Source organism: Hyperolius riggenbachi, chromosome 3, assembly GCF_040937935.1.
Source record: "Hyperolius riggenbachi isolate aHypRig1 chromosome 3, aHypRig1.pri, whole genome shotgun sequence".
NCBI lineage: Eukaryota > Metazoa > Chordata > Amphibia > Anura > Hyperoliidae > Hyperolius > Hyperolius riggenbachi.
Window position 1 is genome coordinate 129877914 of NC_090648.1, and position 13677 is coordinate 129891590.

Genomic DNA, 13677 nt, shown 5'->3' on the forward strand with positions numbered 1-13677 from the left:
ATAGTGATTACCATCTGCAAAAAGAAAAAAAAGAAAAACTGCAAGCAGATTTTATGTGGCTTGTCTGTGATTTCTAGAAGCCTAAAAAATCCTATTCAATGTACTCGGGCTATAAATTCTGCACCATTTTTTGTTCTATAAAAATCCAATAAATATACGTTTCAATGCATTTAAAAATCTATTTTTTGTGTGTTTGTGAATGTGGTAAAAGGATGCCATGATTTTATGTGTTTTCTTTTCATCTGCTGTAAAACAGTAGTTTTTATAAAAAAAAAAAAAAAAAAAAACCCTAGATATAAATCTTTTTAAGATTAATTGGGAAAAAAATTATACAGTAAAAGTTCTCTTGATCAAGGATTATGTCCTGGGAGATGTGCACATAGGATTTCCTGCTGTACACAAGTTAAAAAGCACCAAGAACAGCACTGCATTTTTACAGTGCTCTCAATTAGTTGAGGTACAATGGCCACAATGGCAGCTAATCAAATCTCATATCCAGCGATTGTATGGTCCCGTTACCTTGGTATAGGCATAGGAGGATGAAGTGGTAAAAGAGTTTGTTAGGATAGTAGCTGCTTGTCGAGTTGGGATGATGTCCTCCTTATCAACAGCTGGAGTCTCTGGAGCGGCAGCACCTCCCCACTTTCTCTTTTTCCCAAAGACTTTGACTTCTTGTTTGATGCCTAGCCTGGCAGCTTCCTCTTGCCTTAACCTAGCTCTTTCTGCCAACTGCTTCATTTTTGCTTCCCAAAGCGCCAGTCCATGGTTAGGTTGATTTAAGTTCTTGTGTTGGTAGAAAACCAAAGAAATTCGGGTTGGATGACAGCGGTTGGGCTTCTTCACAGGTGTAGTGGCATGAAGCTCCCTCCTTGCACACTCTATCAGAATGGAGCCATGGGCAGGAGCTACAGCAACTCCTCCAATATTTTCATCCAGGAAATTGTGCTCGCTGTCGGACCACTCTTCTTCTTCTTGCTCTTCTTTCTTTATGGGGGTGTCTTCCAAGGTATCATCTAAATTGTATGGATCCCATCCATTAGACTTTAAAGGAGTAGATGGAGTGGCTGGAGCAGCAAACATATTCCATGACTTGTCCTGCATCCCACTGGGTGTCACACTGCACCTGTCACTTCCAGCAACTGAATTCCAGAGCTTTTCCTGAAACCCTGCTGTCTCTTTCATGGCTCGTCCTCCATTCCAGCTCTTTTCCTGAGCATTTCCAGAAGAGGTCAGATTAGAAGAACTGTTGCTGAGCTTGCATGAACTCCAAACCTTCCCTGGAGTGTTTGAGTCACGTTGACCTGCCTGAGCATCAACCCCATATGCACCCCAATGTTTATTCTGTCCAAGATAGTTCTTCATCCCCACACTACTGGCCTGGGCACCAAAATAATCTCTTTTATCAAGACCATTTGTTAGACTAGATTTTTCATTGGCCATATACATACTTTTTGAACCCTCTGAATTTGTCCTTTCTGACGAAGTCAAAGCTCCATTTGCCTTATAGGGAATGGATTGATCATTCTTAAGTGAAAGATTTAAAACAGGACTAGGAGAATGGACACTTGGAGCTCTCGAGTATGGATCATAAGAGTAATCATTTACAGGTTCCTTCTTAATGACTTTGTTAAAATATGGAGTGGTATCCAGTGGACCAGGAGTAGTCTGGCGAGGGGTGCTGGTTGATCGGTTGTCTCCAGGCTTTCCATAGTTTTGCTGTGATGACTCATTTCCATAGCTCTGGCTTATGCCTTCAGACCCTGGCTGCATTTCATACTTTTTATTATACATCAAGCCAGGAGTCTTTGTATCACTGGAGCCATAATTCAGGTACTGAGACGGGACCATGGAATTTCCAGAATAACCATAATATCTAAAGGAAGGAAGAGCAAATTTTGAATATCCATTCACTGAAGGCAGGTTAGGTGGTTGTGCATAGAATGAATGATAGGAGTAAACACTGCTCAAGCTGTAGGGATCAGAAGGTCTACAGCTTCCCAACACCGAGTAGCTCTCAACAACTCCATTTGTGTTATACTTGTAGGAACTGTAGTGATTGGAAGGTTCCACTTTTATGCAAGGCTTAACTGGTTGCTGGGGCACACCTGCAGGAAATAAAATATTAATTAGTAAAGGCAAAATTACACCACACTTCTTTCAATGTCACTACACAATAATGGAGACATAATGAGGCGGATTTAGAAGGATAGATGAGGAGAAAAAACCCTATATTAAGATTGGAAAAGTTAGCGAATTCTTGTAAGGTACAGTCAGTATGTCCAAAATGTTCCAGAAACTTTCCGGACAGAAAGAACACAGGAGACACCAAAATGCACAATAAACCGTATTATACTGATAATCACATACAGGCCCAGATTTACATAACAAGAGCCTACAGGCTCATACACACGTCAGATTTTTCCAAACGACCCGTCGTTTGGACGTCCAAACGACGGGTCGTTTGGAACAATCCGACGTGTGTATGTACCTTACAGGCACAGATGTCCTGGGCACCCTAGACCTTCACTCTCCATAAACATACAAATACCTGCTGAACCACACCGCAAGTGTGCTGGCTGGCCCAGCTGTCACTTCTCCCTTAGTTCTCTTCCCCTCATAGTAAGCAAAATGTGCCCCTTAGCATTAAGTAGCCAGATTTATCCTCAGTATGAAGTAGCTAGAGGTGCCCCCAAGAATTGGGTATCTAGAGGTGCCCCTGACTGAAGGGAGATCTGGTGAGTGGAATGCCAAGAGCCAGGTGAGTAGCCTCTCATTTACACTCCGCTCAGGACTCTGCATAGGGAAGGAGAGAGGGAGGCACTTGGGGAGGGGACTGAGCTGCCTTTCCATCATCAGACGCCTGTGGGAACATGCCTACAGTGCCTTATGGTTTATCTAGCCCTGATCACATAAGAATATTGATAAGGATGTAGAGGAGACTCTCATAAACTCAGGTTGCTAAGAAAGCTAAGAGGGAGCACATGAAAGTAATGCCTGTCCTCACTCAGCTCAATGGGTCCTCCTCTGGGTCAGTCATTATAAAACTATAAAAAAAAAAAAATCAAACTTCCCAACAGAGATGACAGAATGTAAAGGAAGGCACTAGGAGGTAACCAATTTATAATAAAGGTATTAAAAACCATTTAAAAATGGATGTGAGTGTTGGCTTACCTCCACTTAAAGGGACTCAGAGCTGCAGTAAAGAAAACGTTTTATACATACCTGGGGCTTCCTCCAGCCCCATATGCTCGGATCGCTCCCACCCCGCCATCCTCACTCTTCCCGCAGCTCTAATACCGGGCCCCGCACGTCTGTCAGTCGGGGCCAGTCTACGCCGGAGAAGTGCCACCTCTACGTATCTCTCCAGCAGCTGCGCGAGAGAGTTGCAAATAGCGCATTTCCCCTGCATAGCTGGCCCCGACTCACTCGGGGACCCGGTACGGAAGCTGCGAACAGAGGAGGACGGCGGTGTGGGAGCGATCCGAGCATATGGGGCTGGAGGAAGCCCCAGTATGTATAAAACGTTTTCTTTACTTCAGCTCTGAGTCCCTTTAAGTATCATTGGGGGCAAGCCAAATACATGCCTCCATTTTAAATATGAAATAATCATTTTATTAAACATCTAGCGCCTCCTACTGTTATCCTTTCAAATCAGAATTCTTATTTCCCTTAGGAAGTTAAACCTGATTGGGATCGCTTTTGCTTCAGTTTCCTTTGCACTTATTATTGTCAATCACATCACTTAAAAAAAATTAGAGACTCTGTAACAAAATTGTCAGCCTTATTTCTTCTATCCTATAAGTTCCTATACCTGTTCTAATGTGGTCTGTCTTACTGCAGCCTTTCTTAGTTGCACAGTGGCTGTATTATCTCTGTTACATAATCTAATCTTCTTTCCTTTGTCAGCTGAGGCAGGAATCTGCTGCTCTGCTGTGATAGGATAGAAGCTATACACACCCTCTCCAGGCCCCCTGCAGGCTCTGTATGAGTCACAGACTGAGCTTATCTGAGCCTATCACAAGCTTTTAGCAGCCATGTCTTTTGTTTGTGAACACTGCCTAAAACTGGCAATTACAAGCCAGGATCACAGCAGGGAGTGGCAGAAACAGTACAGAGGGGCCCAGGAGAACATAATGAATAGAATGGTATGCTTTTTATTGTAAGAATTTCAGAGTACAGATTCTCTTTAAATAAAACCAAAACTAACACATACACAAATGGATTCATGGAGTTGTTACATTCTTTGGGTCAGGTTTCATAATGTAATAAAGCCTGCGAATATCCACTGACAGGGTTGCTCAGCATGGTTGAGAATCTAATGACTGTTAGGGCTGGTACTTCCACAAAGGCAAGGGGGCAATTTCCCCAGAGCAATTGTGTCTGTCTCCCCCCCCCCCCCCCCCAATTTAACTGTGCTCCCCGGGACCCTGCAATGGAGTCAAAAGAATGACATAGGGCCCCCCCCCCAACAAGATGGGGGAGATGTTACACTGTTGAAGACATTGAATGCCCCCCCAGGTAGCACAGTTAAGTTGGGGCTGATATGGGGGGGGGGGGGGGCCTCTGGGGTGAAATTTGGCTGCACCAAAATTTGACCACAACAAAAGGTCCCTAGTGCCGCTTCTGGGTTAGGGGGTGGGTCTGTCGGTAGCCCCATTGTTACTAGAACTGGCCCTGCTGATTGTACCTATGTGTGTGTGTGTGTGTGTGTGAGGGGGGGGGGGGGGGGGGGTCGGAGCAGACCTGCAAAACTTAGGACTGGCTCACACTGGCATATAAAACAAAACAAACAAAAAAACCATTCAGCTTAGCGGAACAAATTGGACCAGATTGGATGCAAACAAATTCGCTGAATGGAGCACAAGCTGGGGAGGCTGTGATTTTTTTGGATCGTCGGATGATCGCATTAACTGATAACTAGCAGAACGAAGGGTCACCGATGAAAAACTGGTGCCCAATATAAACTGATCAGTTTTTACACATTTGCACAGTTGTAGAAAACATTGCTTTATTCCAATATTAAAAAGTTCCATACCTGGGTTTTGCTGGCTGATTAGGACATCGTCTTGCTCCTGTTTGGTCTTATCTGGTGTTTGTTTCTCTTTTTGGAGCTTCTTCCTCTCAGCTGCTGCCTTTTTGGCCTCCATCTGCCTCTGCCTGCAAGACTTAGCAGGCTCAGGAAGCTTACGGACCTCACGAGGGAAGGAATTTAGCACCTGTAGTCCTCCCTTCCTGATCTTTTCTTCCTGGCCTTCTTCATTTCCAAACTCATCTGTCTCAGAGACTTTGTAAAGTGGCAGCACATGAAGCTGTTCATCTTCAGCAATCTTACCCACCATTCTGTTGTCCTCCTTGGTCAAAGTGCAGACCTGCACAAACAGAACAAAGAGTTTAATAACATTTATATTGTGCTTTACATCTGTCGGACTCAAAGAGCCACTTAGCGCCCCCTCCCCCATGGGCGACTAGGAGCATTACTTGATTGAGCCAGGATTCAGGCTCTGGTCAAAGACTCTAACCCTACATCAGCACACTTAACCAGTACTCTAGCCAACTGCTCATTATAACGTTATTCTGGATAACTCTTTTCTGTTCTAGCACATACAAATTTAACCACTTACGTACCAGCGGTCCCTGCCCCCTTAAGGACCGGAGACCGCTGGTACAATAAGGATGAAATACCGATGAATCGCCATACATACCCGCCGCAAATGCCGTCCACGCTGCGATCCTCAGGACACCTAAACTGCCGTCTCTATGACGGCAGAGTCATATGAGCCGCTTTCATTGGCTCCTGACCATGTCTATCAATGTAAGCCTATGGGAGTTGCGTAATAATAATCTGAACATTTATATAGCGCTTTTCTCCTTTCGGACTCAAAGCGCTCAAGAGCTGCAGCCACTGGGACGCGCTCAAGAGGCCACCCTGCAGTGTTAGGGAGTCTTGCCTTGAACTCCTTACTGAATAGGTACTTGACCTAGCCAGGATTCGAACCCTGGTCTCCCATGTCAAAGGCAGAGCCCTTAACCAGTACACTATCCAGCCGTACATTGATAGACCCGGCCACGAACCAATGAAATCGGCTTCTGACCGGCTCACAGGGCTCTGCAGTCAGAGACAGACAGGGCGAGTGAGCTGCAACGGTTTTCGACGGCAGAGACGAAAACCGGTGGCTGTGTGCTGCGGCGGCGAATTGAAATCTACGCTCTGGTAGCCAGATCAGCATCAAAACAGGGCGTAGATTTCAATTAGTGTGGTCTGTAAGTAGTTAACTACAATACTAGCCAGGATCCAGTAAAGTTATTACTGGTTAAGTTAAAAAGGACCAAGGTTATAAGTAAATAATGGGCGAAAGAGCCCTTAACATCAAGCTCCGTGTCAGAGCTGAAAGGATTGGCAGGTGTCAGCGGTGGTACTGTTTAAGCCTTTTTTAAAGCAGGGTCACTGGGGCTCAGCAAGCACATGGCAATGTAAGGTACTTACGCTACTGACATAGCACATGGGAGTGCAACCAGCAATGGGAACGTTAAGGTATCACAGATTATGCCAATTGTGCAATGCATGCTACGTCAGTAGCATAAATACTGGGAAAATATGACACGTGCAGTGCATTCACACCCCACAGCTTGTAATAGTCTGTAATAGTCATCTGAGTTTCTAAACTGAATATTACACTATTCAATTGTAAGTTCATACTGTATATACAGTATAACTAAAATAGATAGAGTCGTGAAGAGGCAATACAAAGTGCAGTAGTTCACGTAACCAATCAAGTCACTGAATGGAGCTTTCCATGCTTCCCAGTTAGCTCTTCTATCTCTGAATGTAGGAGATGAGAGATTCTCTGTGCAAAGTACACACAGAGAAATGTGCAATCTAAAAATACTACTGAGGTGCCTGCAGACTAAACTGTGGATATGTAACCTTGGATATTATCCAAGGTCAACTGTCCTTGGTTTGGTTCACACAAGACAGGAACATTTTAAAGCAAAACCCATATCTCATTTGCCGAGTTCAATGCATTTCCACTGCCAATTTAAAGCAGGGAGATGCCATTTATCAAATGAATGGCAATGACATTTACTGTCTAGAAAACATTATACCAGCAGGACTTTTTTGCAGTAATCAAATGGATCAATTTAAATTAGTCCAAAGGAAACCAGTACATTCTTTAACCTTCCTGGCGGTAACGTTCGGGGTAAGCCGTGCAGGAGGTTTTCTCAGGCCCTGCTCGGCCGATTTACTTAATTTTTTTTTTGCTGGACGCAGCTAGCACTTTGCTAGCTGCGCCAGCACACTGATCGCCGCCGCCCCGCGCCCGACCGCCGCGGCGTGCGGCCCCCCCAGACCCCGTGCGCTGCCTGGCCAATCAGTGCCGGGCAGCGCCGAGGGGTGGATCGGGACTCCCTATGACGTCACTGACGTCATCCCGTCCCGTTGCCATGGCGACGGGGGAAGCCCTCCAGGAAATCCCGTTCTTTGAACGGGATTTCCTGATCGAAGCAGGTGGGGGGATGCCGCTGAGCAGCGGCTATCATGTAGCGAGCCCTGGGCTCGCTACAGGATTTAAAAAAAACCAAAACTGCTGCGCTGCCTCCTGGCGGAATTTTTCATACCGCCAGGAGGGTTAATATAGTGTTATCCAAGCCTTATGCAAAATAGCAGCTTTCACATTAGCCAAGTGTAACTGGGCTTTAAGAATTTTACATAGATGACATTATGTTTGGTTCAAAAGCAGACAAAGTAACTGTGTGGTCAATGAAGAGTTTGGGGATAGGTTTTTAATTGTATATTATCCTACAGTGTAATTCCATTTGAAGCACTGATACGCACACTAAAAGCCACCGCTTTTGTACCAATCAGCAAAAAGAAGGATCCAGCACTGTCTTCAGTTGCATAAAGTGAATCTTTAATCAAAGCATCTTCATCATTACAAAGGAAGACAAAAGAGCTAGCATCCGCCACGTTTCCAGAGAGACCTCCTCTCTATTTCAAGTTCACTAGCTCTAACATTGAATACAGCGTGAAGTAGCTTTATATAGTCACCCCCAAGTAACGGGGACCAATCAGTGTGCCTGAGCGCCAACCAATGACACTTCAAAAATTATGTAAAACATCCTCAGGCCCGCCTACCTGCCGGCGGAGCTGATGGGGATTTGAGCCAAGATTGTCCCGGGGAAAAAAAACAATATATGTATCGCTCTGATTGCATAAGTGATGAAGTTATTGCTGCAGCAATAGCGGCACGGCTTAAATGCCAAACTTGTCAGGAATCTTAAGGGGTAAAAACCCCGGAATACAAAGTGGTTAAACTGAAGTATTTTTCCCATGTATAAAAAAAAAAGATAAATGATGCAATTAAATATTTTTATTTTTTGCATATGTCCAATCATGAGTAGTGATCATCAATGAGATGCTAATAATTCTGACTTGCATGCAAATGTAATGCAAACTGTATGCAGCTTGGAATCAGCCCAATCGAGATCGGCAGGAAGTGCACTTGATTGGCCTAATTTAAAGCTGCATACACTTTGCATACGATTTCCATGTAAGTGAACAATTATCTGATCAAAAAAGCCTATATTACAAATCATCAAGCATGTAGCTCTACACATCTGTCAATTGTTTAGTAGAGTCCAACACGAAGAGTCCACAGCACCACGTCAGTAATATATAGCTCTTTTATTGTTTAAGGCTGCTTACACACTAAGACCTTAAGGTCGCACGTTGAAGAAGTTTTTAACGCACAGCAACGCATAGTAATGGAAAGTCTATGCGACATTCACATCGCAGGCGTTGCGTTAGTGTCTAACATGGAGCGTTTAGAAAAAGTGCAGCATGCTGTGCGTTCTCGCGTTAGACTGTTTGCACGTACTCAGTGGGGGGCGGAGAGGAGGCGGGGAGATGCCGCTACAGTAGGCGCGCACATGGCTACTTAATATGCACTGCACTGGCAGCCGCTGATTGGCTGGCGGGACCACGTGATGCGGAGTGTCTCGCTCCGCATCACGAAGTCCCGCCGGCCAATCAGCGCCACTCTTTATGTGGATAGAGCCGCCTAACGCGGCTCACTCTAACGTCCTCTCCCGCACCACCATGCGTTGCGTTAGGGGCACGTTATGCGACCATAACGTCCCCTAAAACGCAATGTCTTAGTGTGTAAGTAGCCTAAAAAGACAAAGAGATAGCCATAACAGCGACAGACGCTGTTTCGGACAAGGTCCTTCCTCAAGCTGTATCAGGCTCTCTCTGAAATGCAACACAATTACCACTCATATATACAAGTCTTCAGTACACAACAACCAATCAGGACGCAGAGAGGACATGGAGGACCTGATTGTTTAGTATACACAGGAGTTATATGTGAATAACTTACCACAGTGCAGCCATTGTAGAGGTTATGCTGGTCCTTGTGTGCATGGGCACAGAAATCCATACAAGCCGTCACTCCGGAAAAGGGTCGCCCCTCTTCTGAACCAAGCCGGCAATCTATTGCTACTTCCTCATTGTTCACCTGAAAGAGGAGCAGCAAATAGGTTTTTGTGCTATAATCTGACACTGCTACAACAACTTTTAAATACATAGACAAAAGAAAGACTCAAACCATAAATAATACAAAGGTTAAGGTTAAAAACAATCCTGAGCTGAAGCTCAGGTGAAAAATCCCATACTTACCTAAGGAGAGGGAAGCCTCTACCTTGTGGATGCTCACAAAACCTGGGCAAGCCTATGAGAATGGACAGCGTCCGCCCCCCTTAGGATTTTTTTCCTTCCGCTCTGATCTTCTCACGTGTTTTCTGTCACCATTCCGGTCCTCTACACATGCCAAAAATCGCTGCTGGGTTTGGGGACAAGAGAGGCAGGGCTCTTGACACACAGCGCGTGCCATGTAGCACCTGTATTGGGCGCCGCTATAGCCACAATGCTATAATGCTCGACCCACATAGCCGTAATTCAGGGTTCCAACGGTTGCCAGACCCTGAATTACTACGTCGCGGAGGGGGAATAGTAGTTAATGCCGCCCGGAATTTCATTGGCAGCAGAGAGAGCCGTCATCAGTCTCATCCTGAGCCAAAGTGACTGGGCAGCAAACTGCCGCACAAGCGCTGTTATCGGGGTGTTGGCAGAAGCTAAAAGTGATCATTGGATTGCAAAGACCAATAAGAATCCTCTCTAGCACCAGGGGGGGGTGGATTCTCACTGGTTCAGGGGTGGACCATTGAAAATCTTCCTTGTTGCTATGCAGGATCTTTTTACACTCCAATGGGAACCCTGTGCATCTGCAGGGAGTCACACCGCTTGTCCCCGAGCCCAGCAGCAATCCCAAATGGCAGCTGCACAATGGGGGAGAGCTTGAACGTCTCACCAGACGCTGTGCAGGATACGCTGCAAAGGTGCCGTTGTGCATTCGGCGTAGTGTGAAAATAACCTGTGTGTGTGTGGAGTTTGTATGTTGCGCATTTCCTCCCACAAAAATGAAATAAACGAATTCCCCAAAACGGTCCTTAGATGATGGTAGGTATTAGACTGTCCTCTAAGGGGCAGTTAGTGGAATGACTCTCTAAAGTACTGAGGAAGAGTTCAGAGCCATACCAATGTATAGTAATAAAATCATTGCAAATTAACTACACAACATGCTAGCATAGAAGCAATTACCTGATTGTGGTAAGCCTGTGGAGCAAGCCTCTTGTAAACAGGAGCAACCTTTGTGGCCAGTTTCTGGAAGTTGTCCTTGAGAAGGTCCTCCTGCAAAAACACGTACAGTACAATGAATGACTGTCCTCTGAGCTGGGTTTCAACTAAGAAATAGGAGTTTGGTGTCCTAGTGGGTCATTTGATGCATTATTCCTTTCCAGTAATGTGCATGCAGTGCAGACTTAATGGGCCATTTGCAATTCACTTTCTCTCCTGAGTTTTCTCCTAGGACACCATTTTTCATCTTTGATTTAAAATTACCTTTTAGTACTTTGCAATAGAAAAAACCCAAAAAGTAGCTGAAAATGTACTGTCGAAATTATTTTGAGTATTTTCTTGCTTGCGGGTGGTTGAAAAGGCATTTTATTTACAATTTGTAAAAAATATCACCTAGGAGAAAACTCAGGAGAAAAAGTGAATTGCAAATGGGCGAATGACTCTTACCAAGCACCCTCGTCTTTTGCAATACACAAATGACTATAAAGCCTGATTTACATATAAAAAAAACAATATAATTGCAAAAAAATAAGAATTCATGAAATGAGGCCAAAGTTAGACTCCTCAGTGGCCATGGGGTGATATCTGCTGCCTCTGCTACCACAAATGTCAGTAAAATAAGTATTGATTGTTCCCAACTGTAGCCTTTCACAGGAACTGAATCCCTCTGTCCTTTCCGTTTATTTTCTCCTTCTGTGGGATGTGCAGAATTGTGTAAATATGTGCATTTCTAATGTGTTTATGTGACTCTAAACGTTATCCACACGCTTTCAATTGATGTATTGCTTAGTTTCTAATGCAAAGGGAAAAATAGTGATAACAGAAAGGACTAAAATGGTTCAAATAATTAAATAAGGTCATGTATACTTAGCCAGCTATGATAGAAATATAGCATTAATTCATCTATGAACGTTAAAAATGTCCATTTGAGCATCACTGGTCTCTTGATCAGGCTGTGAAATGCTGATACTGTATTTGACCAGCGAGTGGCAGTGTGGCCCCTACAAAGCCACCGTCCCTATTTTGCATGTATGTGCTGTGGTGGTGTTTTCACAGAACCAGCATTCTCACCATGCTGTCATTTTCATACTCCACTGAGAATCAAAAGAGAGAATTTTCTTTTTACTGTGTCAATATGAAAAGGCACTATGCATTCCATCACACTATTGTCGTGACCATATTATACAGACTGCACGTAATATTTTTTTTTTCCCGACCTACATGCAAGCACTATATTTCTAGTACAATACCCTAAAAAACTATTTAACTGGCTCAAAAAATTGAAGTCATTTAAATGATTTCCCCTCAGCAAAATATATATCTTTCCACATAACTGAAAAGATTAGTTGCAGTTAAAAATTGATGGCTTGCAAAAAGATTGGCGCTAGTATGGTTAAGGTGAGCCACTGCCACTTCCTGCTTGCAGAAAAATGGCTGCAACCAGCAATTTGTAGGAAATAGGCGACCTGGGGGAAACACTTAACACTGCGCTCACTTCGGCTAACACCTCGCACAACTATACAAAAAACGTATTTGGTTGGATGCATGGATAGCGATTCCTGCTGGGTCCTCTATTTCTTACAAATTAGTGGTTGCGACCAGTTTTCTGCGATCAGGAAGCGGCTGTGGGTCTATGCGGTTTAGCTTTGGCTCCTCTCAACTATACTAGCGGCAAGGGATTTACACCGTGGAACTAAATCTAGCAAATGGAAGATCAAGGATATATTTTCTCATTGTTCACATTTACATCTGCAGAAAAGTCAGAAGATGCAAAGATCTGCTTCTATCGCTCTTCATCACTGCTGGGAGTACAGCCATCATCGTACAGGTGAGCAAAGCAGCTACTCGGGGCAGCATCAGAATGCAGATCTTATGCTATCGATTTCTCCCCTTCCTGTACTGAAATGCCTACCACTCCCTTGGCTTTACACTTTTCTTATTTACCTCCTTGGGATGATCCCCAACCAATCGGAATTTCCTTGGAGTCTTGCTACGAGCGTACTTGCAGCCATTGAAATACATGCTCCAGGAACATCCAAAGGAGAAGGAGGCACCACACGTGTTGGGATCCTTCCCTTGGCACGCACAGGTCCGGCTGGAATAGAAAACGTATTTGCAGGGTTAGAGATCACTGATAGCAAAGTGTGTCTCGGCTCTGGACAAGCAAAGTGTGTCTCGGCTCTGGACAATGGGAATGTGCTTTTAAAGTGACAGGGCAAACCTTTTACTTCTCCCAACACTGCCTGCAGAAAGCACTGGAGCTCTCTGACGTCAATTAATAAATACTAGTTTGCTAGAACGCACTCTCTGCATGAAGCTAAGTGCACACTATACATTTTTCTAAGTACGACTGTCACCACCGTGTCATTAAACAAACACAGAACCTTTATATCACGCTTTTCTCCTGGCGGACTCAAAGCGCCAAAGCTGCAGCCACTAGGACGCACTCTATAGGCAGTAGCAGTGTTAGGGAGACTTGCCCAAGGTCTCCTACTGAATAGGTGCTGGCTTACCGAACAGCCAGAGCCGAGAGTTGAACCCAAGTCTCTTGTGTCAGAGGCAGAGCCCTTAACCATTACACTATCCATTCCCCTCCAGCACCACTGTCACCTTGCCCGCTACTATTCCTGTGGGAGTTGCCCTTGAAGCTCCCACAGCAGCAAGTCACTCGTTTGTCTACCCCCTCTCCTCTCTATAATAGAGAATATGCTGAGTGGCAGAAAGCGGAGCAGCAACCAGCTGTCATCGGCTCACCTCCTCCTCTGCTGTAAGCAGAGATGTGCAGAGAAGCGCCAGTCCTGCTACTTTTTCATGCCACCCGGCTGGGAAAAAAATTCTGGGGAGAACACTGAGCTAGGATACAAGGTTGACAATATAAATGTTATCAGCCTGTATGCAAAGTGATGTTAAAAACATTAGCACTGTAGATAGGTATGCATAAAAGATAATAGTTAAACATGAACAATACGCTACTGCATCTACCA

General features: G+C 44.6%; 1 protein-coding gene across 4 annotated transcripts in view; it reads right to left on the bottom strand.

Annotated features, from left to right (window-relative positions):
* Nucleotides 1–294: 294 nt before the first annotated feature.
* The window catches only part of TET3 (tet methylcytosine dioxygenase 3), a 150750-nt gene continuing 137367 nt past the window's right edge, over nt 295–13677 (bottom strand). For all 4 annotated transcript variants that reach the window (XM_068274940.1, XM_068274939.1, XM_068274941.1 and 1 more), the window contains 5 exons: nt 12638–12788; nt 10658–10747; nt 9378–9515; nt 5036–5369; nt 295–2105 (listed from right to left, as the gene is read on the bottom strand). In XM_068274940.1, the coding sequence (XP_068131041.1) occupies nt 490–2105; nt 5036–5369; nt 9378–9515; nt 10658–10747; nt 12638–12788 (2329 nt within the window). In that variant the 3' untranslated portion in view covers nt 295–489. The remainder of the gene's footprint in view (nt 2106–5035; nt 5370–9377; nt 9516–10657; nt 10748–12637; nt 12789–13677) is intronic.